General features: G+C 39.4%; 2 protein-coding genes across 3 annotated transcripts; one reads left to right on the forward strand and one right to left on the reverse strand.

Annotated features, from left to right (window-relative positions):
• Positions 1 to 1,261: 1,261 nt before the first annotated feature.
• Positions 1,262 to 12,252, forward strand: ap4e1 (adaptor related protein complex 4 subunit epsilon 1). Its single transcript, XM_062421219.1, has 21 exons — positions 1,262 to 1,554; positions 2,977 to 3,048; positions 3,149 to 3,272; positions 3,966 to 4,039; positions 4,130 to 4,251; positions 4,337 to 4,496; positions 4,610 to 4,776; positions 4,881 to 4,954; positions 5,049 to 5,171; positions 5,255 to 5,364; positions 5,465 to 5,604; positions 5,815 to 5,927; positions 6,036 to 6,154; positions 6,853 to 7,155; positions 7,781 to 7,892; positions 7,983 to 8,121; positions 8,216 to 8,477; positions 8,928 to 9,482; positions 9,566 to 9,756; positions 9,847 to 10,007; positions 10,805 to 12,252. Exons 1-21 carry the CDS (start codon positions 1,414 to 1,416, stop codon positions 10,963 to 10,965), a joined length of 3,423 nt encoding a protein of 1,140 aa, XP_062277203.1. The 5' UTR covers positions 1,262 to 1,413; the 3' UTR covers positions 10,966 to 12,252.
• Positions 12,253 to 13,278: 1,026 nt separating this feature from the next.
• Positions 13,279 to 15,770, reverse strand: LOC133982238 (aromatase). 2 transcript variants are annotated; one of them, XM_062421204.1, is made up of 9 exons: positions 15,620 to 15,770; positions 15,185 to 15,335; positions 14,945 to 15,099; positions 14,643 to 14,819; positions 14,401 to 14,515; positions 14,199 to 14,313; positions 13,960 to 14,122; positions 13,623 to 13,864; positions 13,279 to 13,538 (listed from the first exon to the last, which is right to left on the reverse strand). In XM_062421204.1, the coding sequence occupies exons 1-9, from the start codon at positions 15,762 to 15,764 to the stop codon at positions 13,293 to 13,295; spliced, it is 1,509 nt and encodes a 502-aa protein (XP_062277188.1). In that variant the 5' UTR covers positions 15,765 to 15,770; the 3' UTR covers positions 13,279 to 13,292. The 2 variants fall into 2 exon arrangements, with proteins under 2 accessions (XP_062277188.1, XP_062277187.1); XM_062421203.1 differs by having other exon boundaries at positions 13,623 to 13,855; positions 15,620 to 15,764.
• Positions 15,771 to 17,397: the final 1,627 nt, after the last annotated feature.

The raw sequence follows: 17,397 nt of genomic DNA on the forward strand, positions 1-17,397 counted from the left end.
GGAATAATTGATTAACCCCAGTGTTCTGGAGTAACTAGTTGTAATGGCATTACATAATGTAATTACAAATAAATGTAACTGTAATCTGTTAGTTACTGAGACAAATGTGTAAATTATGGAAATGTTGGTGATTACAAAGATCTTACATCTGAAGTCAAACCTTTAAGATTTTGCTAAGGAAGAGGATTTTTCCCTCTGTGTTAAAAAAGAAATTTAACATGTTACTGAACGCATATATGTCTTTGAAATCCATATATTTTGTTAATCATGATGACTTATTTGGAGCACACATGGGCTTAAATGATGTCACAGTACCAATTAAGCCCATGGCAGATGTTTGACTTTTTTCATAAAATATCCATTTTATATTCCAAAATCTACATGAAGTAATGAATACATTTTCAAACAGATGAATCTTGCTTCATAAGAAATGATCTCCCTTATAAATCATGTCAGTATACATGAAAAACACCTAAACTTAGATTTTAGTGGACTTCACTTACCCTAACAGCTGAAAACATTCCCTAGAAAATTAGAAAAGTAATCAAATGTAATATAAGATATTCCTTTATTAGTCCCAAAATGGGGAAATTTGCATTGTTACAGCAGCAGTGGACAGCAAAATAGAATATAAGAGCAGCAATAAGAAAAGAAGAGAACAATAAATAAGTACAAAAACATAAGAACAATAATAGTAAAAATATGTAATAAAAATAATTGTGACATTATTTACAAGAGTAACATTGGCATTGAGTGGTAATATACCAGAGGTGATATTCTTATTGCACAGATTAAAGTGAAATAAATATAATATGAATATTGCACACAATTGAAATTATGAGTATTGTATATACATTACATTTATTGTACATACGTTACATTACTTTAAGTAATTGAAAAAGTCACATTACTTATTACATTTTAAATAGGGTAACTAGTAGCCTACCTTCCCAACCCTGATGAACCCTGGTGACCTCATCCTTCAACTTTATTGATGTTTATAAACAGCAGTGACTGTTATTGCTTCAATGACATGTATGTGAGGTGTGTGCTTGGTATTTGTTTTTTATTTTTTTATCTTAGTATTAATGTTTTTATCTTTGCACTTTCATAATGTACACTAATAAGGGGTTGCATCTCAATTACGTTGTACAATGACAATAAAGACCTGTTCTATTCTGAAGGTTTAAATAAAGTTTCTCAACCAGCAGCGGAAGTGACATCATCAGCCCTGGCTCAGTCTGCTGAATCAAAACAATGGCCGACTGGCTCACTAGCACTTCAACTTTTATCATGTTTTTAAGTGTTTAACAGACAACCTTCAGTGTAACTGTGTGCGCGGGTTTAACTGGGATGGATAGATGATTTAATCAGAGTATTTTGTAGGAATCAGCCAAACTAAACTAAACTAAAATGAGTGATGTTGTGGAGAAGACCCTGACAGCCCTGCCGAGCCTGCTGTCTCTAGACTCACAACCTGGAGCTGCTAAACTGTCCTCCACCTCAAAACTGGGAACCCTCATCAGAGGAATCACTGAGCTCACGTCCAAACATGTGAGTTTGTCTTTTTTAAGTTGGAGCTCAGGAGAAATAAGATCAACCTTTCTGAGTTTTAGCTAGTAGCTTGCTAAGACGAATATGCTAACTCACAGAAAATGTGTTTGTTTATATTTATGATTTACTGCAGGTTTAATAGTGTTTATCATACTGCAGTAAGTTTTAAGGTTGACTTTTGTTTATTTGTAATATGTTTTTGTGCGTATTTTTTTTTTAGCGTTTTTCTACAATTACCCTTGTTGGTGCGTTTAGGTGCTTGTGGGAAGCTTGGATAGTCATATGCTATTTTTATTTTTTACTATTTAATTTAATCTTTATTGAATCAGACAGTCACACTGAGATTAAGATATGTTTTCCAAGAGAAGCTTGACAACAACAAACATTCATAAGTCAACAACATTATCAGCAGACAGAAACAACACAGCTACACATTAAACAAGAGATTTAAAAACAACTTACACGAATCATCAAAAATCACAAGATAATAAAGCTTTAAAATGTCCAAGGGGAATGTAACACTCAAGTTTGTGAACAGTTTGGAGTTCATTTCATACAAAAGTTGCATATACTGGATCTTGTAATGTAGTTACAAGGTGATTTCATATATAATGCCATGAATACTTTTTATTTATCAGTTAACTTCATACAAAGAGTAAACAGAAGAAACCTAAATGAAGTCTGCTTGGTGTGAGCAGCTTTGTCTTTAAAACAGCTCCAGTTTTCCTCGGTAGGCCAATGCTTGACAGGTTGGTTTTTGTCTGCATCTTTTTAGAATCTTTTCATTTAATCCCAGACTGACTCCATGATGTTGAGATCAGCACTCTGTGTCGGCCAAACTATCTGTTGTGGGACATCTTGTTCTTCTTGTTGCTGAAATGAGTTCTTTAAGACTCTGGCTGTATGTTTGTTGTTGTTTTCATGCTGCAGAATAAATTTGGGATGGATCAGACACTCTGATGGTGTTGCATAATGAATAAGAAGCAAACTCGCCAAAAACTTTTGTTCAGTATTGTATGTGGACACTGTGAAAAGGATCAGTAAATCTGGGAGATTCTTGCAGCTGCTCAGCCAAGTCAGAATGTTTTAGTTTCCCCAAAACACTTATGTATCAAGAACTGCTTCATAAACTGTCAATGATTATATCTGCTTAACCACACAACAATAAATCAATTGTGACAAGCTGGAAATATTTTCTCTGTGATAGATTTCTTAGTTAAACCGATTTTGACAGTGTACTGGCTCCGTATGTGTTTGGAAATGATCAGTAGTAACTGAAGAGGATCTCATGTCATTAGATTTTAAGTTTGGTCATTAAATTAATGTGGGTTATGACATCAATCAGAGCAATTCAGTGCCAATCTTCCTCAGAGCACAATGTCTGTGTTGCTCATTATCCTTAACTGTGTTTGTCCCGTTCAGGAGGAAGAGAAACTCATTCAACGTGAACTGACATCTATCAAAGAACAGGTGTCATCCCCCAACACCTCCATGGTATGGATCTTTGGATTTTTTTGGTAATTGTACAGTCTGATTGATGCCTGGAAGTGTTAACGTGTGTGTTGAAGTGTCTTTATTGTGTTGTGATCCTCAGAGGCAGATGAAGGAGCTCATGGTGAGAGCCATCTACTGTGAAATGTTGGGTTATGAGGCTGCGTTCAGCTACATTCACGCCATCAAACTGGCTCAACAAGGCACCGCTCTAGAGAAGAGAGTTGGTATGTTCGTCTCTAATTATCCTCACTCCTCACTTGCAGCAAATCTAAGCATCATGATTAGGGCTGGGTATCTGTACTCAATACCTTTTTAAGGTATTGACCAAAATAAATCGATACCAAGTAGTGTCGAAATGTCTCCCATGAAACGATACCTGCAATCAATCCTTTTTGCACCCCGAGTTAGAAAATATGACTATTTGTACGGACTTCCTCACAGCCAAGCAATGCAAGCACTCTTCGATTTAATGCGACATGTGATTGGCCCATAGCAGCTACAACCAGTCTGTGGTAGTGAAGTCGTGGTGAATTTGAGTTAGCGCGTTTAGCAGTTCAGCAGCCAAGATGTGTGTGGTTACACTACACACCTGTTAAACCAGATAAAAGCAAGTGCACATAATAAGTAATGGGCATTGAATTAAGTGCTCAATTGGTATCAGTATAACTTTAAGGTTACTTGGATTGGTACTTGTATCATATTTTTTAAAAGTTACCCAGACCCAATCATGATTGTAACAAGATACATCAGATTGCAGCGTCATTTTTAGGGATTTAAGCATCAAAACTTATTTAAACTGATGTTTTTGCATCAAAAAGAGAATAAGATCAAATGCTGAGTTTTCAAAATTGGTGAAATTAGGGTGAGTCATTTATCACCACAGCAACTTTACTGACTCAAGTTTGTGTGATTTGCAGGTTACCTCGCTGTGTCCTTGTTTCTGAATGAAAGTCATGAGCTGCTCCTTCTCCTTGTGAACACTGTATTAAAGGTGGGTGTTTAGTTTGAGTTTTTACAGCATTTGTCATTTTGAGTCTGAATGAGAAAAAAAAGGACATCAGTGTGTTTTATGTGTTTTCAGGATCTTCAGAGCACTAACCTCATTGAAGTGTGCATGGCTCTAACTGTTGTCAGCCAGATGTTCCCCAAAGATATGATACCTGCAATCCTTCCTCTGGTGGAAGAGAAACTCACTCACCCAAAGTAAGACATACTCTCTGCCTTTCATAACTAATAGACCTGTCTGAATATTGTGACTTATAGAGGCTTCTAATGATTTATTTTACAGAGAAATAATACGGCGAAAAGCTGTTCTGGCTCTGTACAAATTTTACCTAATAGCACCGAATCAAGTTCAACACATCCACAACAAGTTTCGCAAAGCTTTGTGCGACAAGGATCCTGGTGTTATGACAGCCTCACTACACATCTACTTACAGATGATAAAGGTAATTAGTTTCTCTGGATCCTGTAATTATTTCTAAGGTCAAGGCTGAGAGAACATTGTTTGATCTACTGTAGTGTAATCTACTCCTGTCACATACTTATTCTTACATTATAGGAGAATCCAGAGGGGTATAAGGACCTGGCAGCATGTTTTGTGACCATACTGAAGCAGGTAGTGGGAGGAAAACTGCCCATGGACTTTAACTATCATAGTGTTCCTGCTCCCTGGCTTCAAATCCAGCTTCTCAGAATACTGGCCTTACTTGGGAAAAACGATCGAGGGTAATTAGATCTTAATCTGTCACCGGATGAACCGGGTGTCTGTAGTTGTGCTCTGTGCCCTTCTTGCAAGCAGATTTTCTGAGTCTGCTCTTTGTTTTTGACAGTACAAGTGAGATCATGTATGAAGTCCTTGACGAGTCTTTACGAAGAGCAGAGATGAACCATAATATCACCTATGGTATGTTCAATTTAAAATACTGTTTCCTATTAGTGTAGTTGTTTGAAATCATTTAAATATCAACCACTTAATGAAAATCTCTCTTTACTTCCAGCAATATTATACGAGTGTGTAAAATGTATTTACACAATTCATCCCAAATCTGAACTTTTGGAAAAAGCTGCAAAGTGCATTGGCAACTTTGTGCTATCACCTAAGATTAATCTCAAATATCTGGGTAAGAAAGACATCCTTTTTTTTTCCCCAATCAAGATTTCAGATATTCAATGTAGTAATTCTGTTAATTTGATGTAACTGCAGGCTTGAAGGCCCTCACATATGTAGTCCAGCAGGATCCTAAACTGGCCCTGCAGCATCAGATGACCATCATAGAGTGTCTAGATCACCCTGACCTCATCATCAAGCGTGAGGTGAGATGGACCATGATGTAGTCTTGATTTTAGTGTCATCGGATCGGCTTTGGGGTTGTTGTTTTCTTTTTCATCATCATGAGTCTCTATATCCATGTAGGTGCTGGAGTTGCTCTTTCGGATCACTAACGCCCAGAATGTCACAGTCATTGTTGAGAAGATGCTGGAGTTTCTGCGCATCAGTAAAGACGACTACACTACCATTGACCTGGTGGGGAAGGTGGCAGAACTGGCAGAAAAATATCCTTCTATGTGTGTTGATAGCAGAGGCAAGAGATGTCTCTGATGACCAACTGCACCAGGAAAATCGTAAATTAAACTAATATTGAATCATTTTTAAAAATGGAAAGTTTATAATCAACACAAACAGGTTTATTATGATTACACAATTTGCAAATGTCACACAATTTCATGTTTATGGTGTTGTTTTTTTCCTATAAGCCATTTTACGTATGCACCAGACAACGAGTGGTTCATTGAGACCATGAACACAGTGTTTTCAGTAGGTGGAGATACGATGCAGCCTGACATCCCAAACAGTTTCCTTAAACTGCTCTCTGAGGGTGAGATAACCCAAACGCTTATTCAGTAACGCTCAAATGTTGTGATATTTGTTTATTTCCCATTGTAGTTGCAATCTTCTAATGTTTAATTTCTCTTTATTGGCCCAGGATTTGACAGCGTGGAGGAGGACAGAAAGTTGAGGCTGTTCGCCGTGGATTCTTATGTGTCTCTGCTGCAAGGAGGGCTGGGCAAACTGCCACAGCGCTTCCTACAAGTCATCAGCTGGGTGAGAGCTATTTGCACAATGAGCTTTAGGAACAGTTAGTAAATTCTTACATGATTGAAATTAAAGCAGAGTATGCACAACTTCACCCAATTCCAAAGTGCATGGAGAAGGGAAAAGGTCTGAAAAATTAAAATAAAAACAAGGAAAAGAAAGCAAATGGCATAGAACAGACTTTACCAATGACTTTACAACATGCAGAAAATAAGAACACTAAATGTGAGGAGTTAAATAGAACATGTTTTTAAATGCAAGTTGGTACAAATAACGACAGGAAATAAGAGCAAACTCCCATTAATAAACAATAATAGTTTAAAAAGATCATAAAGAATTAGTTGGCATGAGTTTTTACAGGTAGGCCCTTTATAATACTAATTCCCAATCTTTGTGGCTGGTAGTCTAGGTTGGGAACCACTGCTTTAAATAGTCTCGGGATCCAGAAGATAAAAGCTGAGTGTGCTCTGGTGAGGGATCAGAGGCGCTCGTTGAGGAGATCTCAGGCAGCTCAGCAGGATTGAAGAGTGCAGTGCAGCCTGCAGTGAGAGTAAGATAAGATAGTTTTAAACATGACCAGTAGCATTTGTTAAGTCAGTTTGTTAAGAAGAAAGACAAAGTACATCCCCTCACCTGTTCTTCAAAGTGTCACTTCATTACACAGCATGTGGAACACTGAAGTTTAACCCCGTCCCTGCTCTGCACAGGTCCTCGGCGAATACTCCCATTTAAAGGAGGACCTCGAACCAGCCGCAGTCCTGACGCTTCTGACCAAGCTGTTGGACATGAAGCACACCAGCAGTGAAACAAAGAGCTGGGTCCTCATGGCAATGACCAAGCTCTGTGAGGGTGGGTCGGGTGTATCTGTGGCTCAGGAGGTTTCTGAAACATACAGCAGCTCCATGGACACGGTGCTGAGACAGAGGGCTCAGGAACTGCAGCACCTCAGCCACAACTCTGAGCTACGAGTCAGAGTGCTGCCCCGAGATGCCCGCCTGGAGCCCCTGGAGGTAACGTACAGTCAGGGACGCACAATTATGATAATGACATTTGACAGGATACTATCATTGTCTGTCATCATAGAAACCTGATATATTGGCAACATGAGTCATTTAATTTGATTTTAAATGTTCTGTTGAAACACGTCAACATTTTGCATCAGATGAAATAAACATCGCAAAATCATTCAGTTCTTGAAACCACAACGAATGATGCCACTTCTCAGATAGAGGAACGGCTCATTATCCAATGCTTGGAAATGACTTGCATGCACTTGCCCTTCAGTATTATCATTATAGTCAATCGCAGCTGCACCCACAACAATACTGTTGTAGGTGCAGCTGCGATTATAATGATAAAAATGAAGCATTAGCAGCTGTTTTGGCTCGTCTACAGCATTCTGATGAGGTGCAGTTTAACACAGAGGACAGCTTAGTGTCAGATTCAGTGTCAGGTTAACAACCAGAATAATATACAGACACACAGATCCTTCTACTGGTGTAAAGTTTCATGTAGTAGTTAAAGTGTAAAATGAGATACGGGTATATTTGCAAACACTCATTATTTTTCCAAATGCCTTTAAATAATCCCATTAAATAATAAGTCTAAACTTGCATTTGTTATCTTGGTTTCCAGGTGGACTCCTCTCTGTCATTTCTGGATGGATTTGTGTCAGAGGCGTTGGCAGCTGGCGCTGCTCCATACAAGCCTCCCCATCAACGGCAAGAGGAACTAGCCCAGGCAAAAGGTAAAAGCCATTGAACCATTTTGACTGTGGCAAATTTGGCAGCATGTGCACTGCCTTGTTTTGATGTATTTATTGTGTTGTTTTTCTCAGCTTTGAGTCTGGAGCCCTACAGCCTGTCCCTGCCTATAAGCATGTCCTCCTGCAGCATAGCCGACAGACAGTCTCCTACACTGCTGTCCATAAGCTCCGGTCTATCAGGCGATAGCACCGACATCACGCACAAAGGAGGGTACGTGGACACGACATGCAAGCCTCAGCCGGCTGAATTATGTTCCTTTGTATTGCTTTGAACTCACACTGGCTGTTTGCCCTTTGTGTTTCAGCTCAACTACTCTGAAGCTGGAGGGAGTGAAGAGGGTGTGGGGGAGGGAGGGTTATCTGGCCCAGACCCAGAAGGAACCTGTGGAGGAGACTGCCCAGGTTGAGGTTCCCACTCCTGTCCGGTCACCCAGCCAGCAAAGGGAGGCTGACAGCCCACATGGCCAGACCCCAACTCCAACACCGACTCCTGAGCCGGAGCAGGAGAAACAGCAGCTGGCCTCTTCGCTGTTTGTCGGCCTGGGCTCCCAAAGCGCTGTGTGTTTGGTGAGCTGAAAAAGACTTTTAAATAGCCTGCGCAATATTGACAAAAGATGCCATGTGTTATAAATGTGTGGAATATCATAATGACAAAATGAGATGATATAGAATATATAACCATTTTAGCGCCTTCTTATGGTACGTGGACGTCATTTACAGCAAAGCAGCTGCAGCCATGTGACAAACATGAATATTTTGAGTTGATCACAGAGTCTCACTTGTTGCTTAATTAGAAAAATCTAAATCGTGCAAAACTTGAGACTATGTTCAAACATTGTGAGGGAGGACTAGACAGATTTGAGTATGGCAGGATCTACTGGCTCTAAGAATCTATAGTGATTTTGAAGTTATATTGCGTCCCTTTATTATGTTCCTCTTGAAATTCACCTTGTGATAACGATAAATGTATATCACTACAAATATGTCCGGAATAACGTACAGTTTTCCTTCCCACAGATGGGAAAGTCTGAGCCGACGCCCCAGAGGTTCAGAAGAAAAGCCAAAGCTCAGGGTTCGTCTGCAGGTGCCAACGAGCAAATATCCAACTCCCTCTTCACGTCTTCTACCGCGGTGGATAACTTGCTGTGTAACAATCTACTGGACTCCAATGTCACCTCAGAACCAGAAGTTTCTTTATCCAAACAGACATCCCAACTCGCTCAGGGCCTCACCACTGCTAACGGCACCTGTGGTGTAGGAGAGCTGACCGACAGTGACATTAAGGAAACTAAGCCGTCTCTCATCAGGGATAACGGGATGGTAACTGCTGATCCTGCTCCCCATGAAGACCGAGCTGCACCTAAAGACTTGTGTCTCAGCTCCCATCTTCCTGCAGAGTTCTCTGGGCTCTCCTGCTCAGAAATCACTCCTTTGTGCTGCAACCAAAGTCTGGATCTCTCAGCCTGTCATGTGCAGAAAGAGGATTCTTTAGTGCTAGTTGTTTTTATGACCAACTCCTCTGACTCTGACATCCAACAGATACTATTGCAGTTTGACTCAGAGGAACTTGAGGTGAATTGTTGAGCAGAAAAGCATTAATGAAGTCTTATACTATCATTATTAGTTTTTCATATTAAATGACTTTTGTTTTTCAGGCATCCTGTGTGTCTGACAGTCCAGTGGAGGAGGTGAGGAGTCACAGCGTGGCAGTGTGTCAGTATTCCCTGACTGTGAAGAGGCCTTCAGTTCATATTGAAGTCGTCGGAGCGGTGTCTTTTCACGAACCTGTCGGGACGCCGCAGGCAGTGCAGTTCTCATACAAGCTACCTTTAACAAACTTCATCAGGTGAAACTTTTTCTGTTTTCTTTACAGAGTCATGAGACTGTTTGTTGCTTATCTTAGTTTCACATCTTTCCTGTGTGTGTGTTGGCGCAGACCTTTTCCAGTGTCCACAGAGGAGTACGGGACAATGTGGCTGACCTTCTCTAATGATACGAAGCAGAACCTGACGCTCTTAAGTGACGTCCATGAACCTCTCACAGCCACGCTGAATGTGCTGAAGAAGAAACTTCACCTTCATGTTGTGGAGATCATAGGTGAATAAATTATCCATCACTGAGTGTATCATTTGATGGTAAAAGTATATTAAAACCAGTACTGGTATTAACACCTTGCTTTGTAATGTGTTAGATTATGTGTGCATCAAGACTGAAAGTTGAGTCTATGAAACCTTGGAAACAATGTTGAAAAGTAACTTAAAGGCAAGACCAATTTTTTCCAAAGATTTCAACCACATCATGGTCTTCATCAGCTGAATATTAATATCAACTGATGAAGACCATGACGTGCCTGAAACTTCAGAAAAAGCTTGTAAGTGGACATTTTACTGTTACTGTTTTTAAGTGTATGCATTAGTTTTCACAAATGTACAATTATATTATTCTATTCTTTGTTACCAATTTCTAACAAATTATATATTAAAAGTTTTAAAGCTGTAACTATTAACTTGAATTATGCCAATAAATCAGTTATTAATGCTTTATAGATAATTAATTATAGACAAACACCACATGAAAACCCATTTGTTCTGATTAATCCCTTATTGCTGGTTTATAGGCATCAATAAAGTGATTTATTTCACATCACTAAAGCTTTAAGTTGCAAACTTATAAACACTTTATGAAGTAAGTTCTATTTGTTCTGTAGCTTTCAGGCTTTTTGTTTGATCAACTCGTATTTTGGGTCATCTGATAAATTCATCTGTGAATTTTAACATGCACACAAGAAAGGTTCAGTGTTACAGTGTTCGACCAACAGGCTGATATGTGTTCATTTCACCCACACTTTGTACCTTACAGTATTTGTGAGTAACATTTCTAACTTTCCCCCTCAGGGATGGAGGGTATCGTGGCTTGCCGGCTCCTCCAGGATCAGCCGTGTCTGATGCACTGTCGCGTGCATGCGGACACGCTGGCTGTGTGGCTGCGCTCTCCGGTCCCCGATCTGCCCGACTGCCTGCTCTACCACTGTCAGAGAGCTTTACAGGAGCACTGAGCCCCAACTGCAACACCTGCACTGACACCACTGAGCAACACGAGCAACAGACTGAAGAGGAAGGTACACAGAGCGTCTGACGGTGTGCGTCCTCATCTTTATATCACAGTGTTAACCATTTCTTTTTCACTTCCACAATATGTTACTTAGCAGGATTTTGTGGGTTTTTTTTGTCCACTCAGTCATTGATTTTCAACAAAATACTTGACAGGATTACAATTGTTTGAAAGTCATGGCTGGTTATTATCTTAAGGCCAAACGATGATGTATTGAAACTCTTGTGGTGTTTGATGTTTCAGAGAAACACTAATGTCTTAAAATGATGACAGGGCTCCATAATGACTTGAAAAGTTTAATTTAAAGTTTTGTATGTGAGTGAAATGAATATTACAGATTACATTCTGATGAAAATCATGAATTAGTAATTATATTTTCACAGCAGGGGAGATTTTGTCCTGCTTTCTAAGACATAAAGTTTGGTCTCAGGTTTTCATTTGGCATCTTAAAACATTTTATTGCTGTCACCAGTGTCTCTCCAAGTTCATTACTACTGATTTGAAATGGAAAGAATAACACAAACTCGGACATTGGATTAGTTCATTATCAGATGTTTTTTGGAGAAGCACTGATCAAAAGATATTGAAATCTTTAAGAGTACTAAACTTCTGTTATAGACTTAGTTTTAGTATTTTAGGAATATTTTGCCTTGAATCTAACACTGAAGTTAATGTCCATATTGTCCATTTGTCATGTGGTAAATTCAGTTGTTTGTGTTTTGCTGAGGCTGCACTCTGTGTAATATGATTATCTATGCACTCATGTTTCTGGTCTGTCAGTCGGGTGAGAGGTGGATTTTAGTGGTGTTTAATTATTATATTTTTGTATAAATGCAGTATTGAAGAAAAACCTATTTATTGGATTTATATTCTTACTGAAAATATTTTATATTAGTTTCATTTAAAAGAAAGAAAAAAAATCATTGTGCTTCGTGTACTGTTTGACTGTGTTGTGGCATGTTTGGTCTTCAGTTTGTCTGACTTGTCTCAGCCTGTTATTTAGTTCAACCTGAAGGGAAAGTTCGCCTTTTTGTTTGTCTTATGTTTGTCCTGATTTGGAGTGCAGCGTGACGCTTACAATGTGTCTAAACTTTAACCTAACGCCTTATGTTCTAATGCCAAGGTGGCGTGTTTGATTTGTGCCTGTGGTACAGAGAAAAATCATTGTTTCATAGAGTGCCTGTCACTACATTCTGCTAACTTATGAATAAATTCAACACGTGTAAATGAACTTGATTTTGACTCATGGATCATTCATTCAGCAGAGGCTACGAAAGAGGAACATTGTAATGATAAATAATATATATTTTCTGGTGTTTTTCTCTTCTCCCCCATGTTTTCTTTTCTCTTCTTTATTTAGTCAACAGAAACAGAGCATTTAACACAATATATATCACAGAAAGATGTTGCAAAGAACAGACACTATAAAGAATATACACTATGCCAGTTCACAGAGTCTAATAAGATAAAAGAAGCAAAGATGTACATGTAGCTAATATTTTATAGCTTCTATTGTGTGCTGATATTATGACACGATGTTTACTAACACTACTCAATGTAGCATAGTGTTACTTAATATTTAATATTGCAATATGTGACATAATAGTAGTGTCTTCCAAAACAGGGTTAAGCTGTGATTAAAGGTATCATGTGGAGTTTCTGACCTCTAGTAGAGCAGTGGAACAGTTGTTTTTTTAAAAAATGGTTTGGTCCTTGTTTGTCCCGCACGCCATCGAGAGGATGCACATGTTATAATACACAGTTTACTGCTAGCTAGTAAACTGTTGTAAACAATGCAGGATTTAAAATATACTTCTTTAGAAATGTTTGTATGTTTTGATGAGTACAATTCAATGTATGCATACCTTTTGTTTGTTTACAAGAAAACTCCACAAGGCCCGTTTAACATGAGCCACTAAATCATGTGACACTGTGTCACTACATGAAGACATGCACATGATTATTTCTGGTGTTTTTGTTTTGTGTAATTATATTGTGACCTCCTGACGACAAATCAAAAATCTTCAGTCATGTCCTCCCTGCCTCTCCATAACGGGCCACAGGGGTGAGAAAACCATTTGTTTGCTACTCCGAAACCTCCAACTGTATTAGGTAAAGGTAAGTCATGTCAATGTAAGCCTAATTTCTTCTTTAACATCACAAATTTACCATTTAGTCACTCTAAAGAATCTACATTAGATATATAATAACCCTAAGTACCAGGATTTATGTTTTTCGTTCTCAGTGTAACGCTGCCGTTGTGTGTCACTGTTAAGTGTGTTGAGGTGGTGTCGCTCGAGGGATGAAGCGCATGGCCAGGCCGTGGTCATCCTCCACCGGCTGCTGTGATAGGTTGTTGGTCTGCTTGATGCTGCTGAGGGTGCAGCCTCGGCGAGGACACACAGTGTAACGAGACAACAGAGTGACCAAGATGGCCTTCATCATCACCATGGCGATGTGTTTGCCCACACAGGAACGCGGCCCGCAGCCAAAGGGCTGGAAGAAACGACTGGGCACCTGCCAGGGAGAAGAGATAAAGAATGAAGGTTTTTTTTTTTTCTTCACAGCCATATATTGTTGCACAGCCTTCAGCTGGCTTACTGTTTTGTCGAAGTTTGTCAAGCAAAACTCTTTGGGGTTTGGAAAGAATTCAGTCTTGTGCATAAGACCAATGTTGAGAATGATGTTGGTTCCTTTCTTAATCTTTGTGCCTTCGATGTCGTCGTCCTCCAGAGCTTTTCGCATTGTGAAATCAACCACAGGATGAAACCTCAAACACTCGTTGATGAAACTCTCCAGCACTTTCAAGCTTGAATAATCAATGTTTTCTCCTCCTTTATCACCTGGAAATTGAAAATAGAGCACCCTCAGATCAGTTAAATAGTTTGGTTTTCAGTTTGTTGTACAGAGAAACTGAACAAAGCACAGAAGCACTCACCCACGACAGAGTTCATCTCCTCTACTATTTTCAGCTCTACGTCCGGGTTCTGTTTCAGCAGCATCAGCATGAAAAAGAGGCTGATGGAAAGTGTGTCAGGCGCTGCGATGACCATCTCCAGCACGCACTGCCTGACGTTATCTGCTGAGAGCTCTCCGTGGTTCTGTTAGACGGTCAAAAAAGGGAATCAGACTGCAGCAAACACATTATATCATTAGTGCATCAACTCTGTGACAGACCTGGGAAAAGATCAGCTCTGTTGCAAAGTCACGATCATCATCCAGCTTCTCTGATTCATTAATTTTCTTTCTTTTAATTTCAAGAAGGCGCTCCATCACATCTTGTAGCTCTTGGCTAATGGCACAAAAAACAAAAACAAAGATTAGATTGAAGACATAGAGACAGATGTTGAATTAATTGCTGTGTGTGTGAGGATCTTACGCTGCTCTTTTATGTTTGTTGTACAGCCATCCAACTTTAAAAAATATATCAGGCTTAATCAAAACTGTTTGCCAGGTCTCAAAGTAGTTGTGGATTTTCATCAGCAAATCCTTTTCTTGATTTATTAAAAAAAACATAAAATTAGGAGCTGCATGATTCAGGACAAGAACTGGAATAATTTTTACTGGCATCAAATACACACTTTAAAGACAGGATATACAGACATTGAACATGCAGCTGACCGTTGAGCGGCACCCTGAGGAATAACTTGTTGGAGATGTCCACCATTATGGCTCTCAGCAGACTGAGAGCGTCCACATGTCCGGAGGGGTCGGTCATCTCCTGCAGGCTGTCAAGGTGTTTGGCTGTGGAGCTCACGCAGATTGCCACTGTCCTCTGGAGGCCGGGGCCTGTTAAAGCTGTGAAACATCCACAGTCATTCAAAACACCATAAAGCAGCATTTCAGTTACTGCCAGACTTTAATCTGACTTTTTTATGGCTTAGAAATTGGAAACTGAGGAGAAAATGAGGAGAAATTCTCACCTTTAGAAAAATAGGTCCTCACTTTTTTCCAGAGTGGCACATCACTGTTGAAAATAATACCTCTCCCTTCCATCCCAATACACTCCAGCCCCTTTTTGCTCCCAAATCTGGCTGTGTAGTGGGCGCTCCTCAGAACATGGTACACTGCAGAGCACCTGTAAGAGAAGCCAGGCTTTGACTTTTTTACGGATTTACATATTCATGTGATTGCATTAACTGTTTTATCTGATAAAGACTTGCTTGCTAAGAATGAGAGTCTCCTCGCCGTTAATCCAGACGTGTACAATGCTGCCGTATTTGTTGTTGTAGTAGTTGCATGCCGTCCCTATCCCCATCCAGATGAACCTGCTGTAGGAGAGTATCGGTCCGAGTCCTGCCAAGAAGGAAGGACCTGGCAGAGACGAAAGATGATAAACTACTTAAAGGAACACATTGAGATCAACTTCAGGGCCACCGTGAAGCTGACTTGGATGCTTTAGAGGAAAACGGTCAATCAGTCAACTATTGTGTCATTTTATTGGTAATGTGATGCACAAACATTTATTCTGGCTCTGCATTTTACTCTACTTTGGAAGAAATCTTTAAAAATATACATGTTTCTCTTATCTACCCACAGTCACTTGCACATGAGGATTGACCTATACATTTGAAGTAACAAGAGCTGAACTCTCTCACCTGGTATGTGTGACCGCTTTGTTCGGCTCCAGGCGGTGAGGAGCAGCAGCAGCAGCAGCAGAAGCAGGAGAGTGACGGCTTCAGACACTGAATTAACCACCATAGGGCAGACGGTGAGCGTCTCCAACGGCAGCATCTTTCTCATAGCTTAAGCCAAATACACACACAGCTGAGCAGGCTCACTGTGGATTCTGTCTGTTAACCAACAGACCAAAAACAAGCTCACCTATCAGTCAAAACAAAACAGAGGAAGCTTAATCTGTGATCAACCTTCATTGTCATCCTTTATAATACTCTTGTCCTTGAGCGCTGGGATGTAACGCACCCAAAACACACCCACGCAAACCTTTATGATGAGCTAATACAATACATATATTATATTTCAAGATATATTTATAGACATATTTTTCATTCTTATTCTGCCCTTTGAGATTTACACTTCTGAGCTACTGCATCTGTTAAAATCATACAAAGTGGATCACAGTGGATTGAAAGGAGTATGATTGGTTCGAAATCAGAAAACATGACCATGTTAATGGAATCAGGATTTTGAAGCCAAAGTAAAAAGAATAATAAAGGTCAGTTACTATGACTTCAAATTTAGAAATATCAGTGCAAAACTGAAAAAAAACTCAGCTGTGCACTTTGCTTGAGATCTATGATGTGATATCAACCCTAGCCCCAAAATTTGATATTAAAGACTGCATAAACTTATTTCATCAATCAGAAGAAATGATCATATGAATTTTCCCCCTCATACTAGCTGAACACTTTTACTAACAGAATATAATATATTTTGTAGAAGTGTTTGTCAGGGACAGAAAATGGCCAAAAAGAAGTAGAGATATTTCTTACAGTTTGGGTTTCAGTTACATTTTATGATCCAAATTTCTGTTTCGCTTCAGTTTAATAGCAAAAACAGTGTCTCAGTACAGGATCCAAATCATCGTTTGTCTATTTTTAAATTGAGTAAAATGTCAACTAGTGTTTGTTCAGACTCATTTCACATCTTTAAAACATAAAAGCATCTTTAAATGTAATTTCTTTGCTATTCTACCTTTTAAATTCTCCATAAAGAGATGGTTAAAGAACGATACTCACTTCTCCGGTCCTTTACTCCTCCTGTTGAGTTAGAGAGCTGTTTGCAGAGATGCAGCTTTACCTGCTGGCTTTTAAGATGATCGGCATTCTTCTGCTCAATTAATCATGTTGATGCAAGTGTTTATAAATCCTCAGTTGAGCTTTCACTTTGCTGGTTGCTTAGGAACGCTGCCACTTTAGGGTAACAAGTGCCAGTACATGGCAGAAAACTGAAGAGGCCAGACAACAGCACACGTCTGAAGCACAAAGCTGCTTCAGAAAGAACCAAAAAAAGAAAAAACAGTTTTTATTCAAAGGAATGCAAAAAACTGCAGGTCTTTCATTGTTTTTTTTCTCTGCACCATTTTTTTTCCAGATGGGCTTACCTCACATTTAGCTCTGTTCAAAAGAAAGAAACCCCACTGTCCAATTCATTAACTGAGAAGGCTTTTCAAGGGGAAATTAATTAGCTGGGTCAGACTGACCTGTGTCAAAGAGAGCGGGGTTTTCCCTGCAGTTCAAAAGGAGGAATAAGGGAGTGAGAAAATGGCTTTTTTTATCATTTTACATTAAATTTAAAGATTGTATCTATGCGGTTGTCACGGTGCATCATTAGAAGTAAGAAAAGGTTGGATGCAAAACTAAAAAAAGAGTTCATGCAGACGTTTCGTGCTTAAAATGAACATGTCAAGCTCAGT

The sequence above is a fragment of the Scomber scombrus genome, chromosome 6 (assembly GCF_963691925.1).
Source record: "Scomber scombrus chromosome 6, fScoSco1.1, whole genome shotgun sequence".
In the NCBI taxonomy this organism is placed as follows: domain Eukaryota; kingdom Metazoa; phylum Chordata; class Actinopteri; order Scombriformes; family Scombridae; genus Scomber; species Scomber scombrus.

Coding starts and splice junctions, on each gene's coding strand:
- ap4e1 (XM_062421219.1), top strand. CDS start 1,414: ATGAGTGATGTTGTGGAGAAGACCCTGACAGCCCTGCCGAGCCTGCTG. Junction 3,273..3,965: donor CGCTCTAGAGAAGAGAGTTG/GTATGTTCGTCT, acceptor TGTGATTTGCAG/GTTACCTCGCTGTGTCCTTG. Junction 4,040..4,129: donor TTGTGAACACTGTATTAAAG/GTGGGTGTTTAG, acceptor ATGTGTTTTCAG/GATCTTCAGAGCACTAACCT.
- LOC133982238 (XM_062421204.1), bottom strand. CDS start 15,764: ATGAGAAAGATGCTGCCGTTGGAGACGCTCACCGTCTGCCCTATGGTG. Junction 14,820..14,944: donor GAGGACCTATTTTTCTAAAG/GTGAGAATTTCT, acceptor GATGTTTCACAG/CTTTAACAGGCCCCGGCCTC. Junction 14,314..14,400: donor AACAAACATAAAAGAGCAGC/GTAAGATCCTCA, acceptor TTGTGCCATTAG/CCAAGAGCTACAAGATGTGA.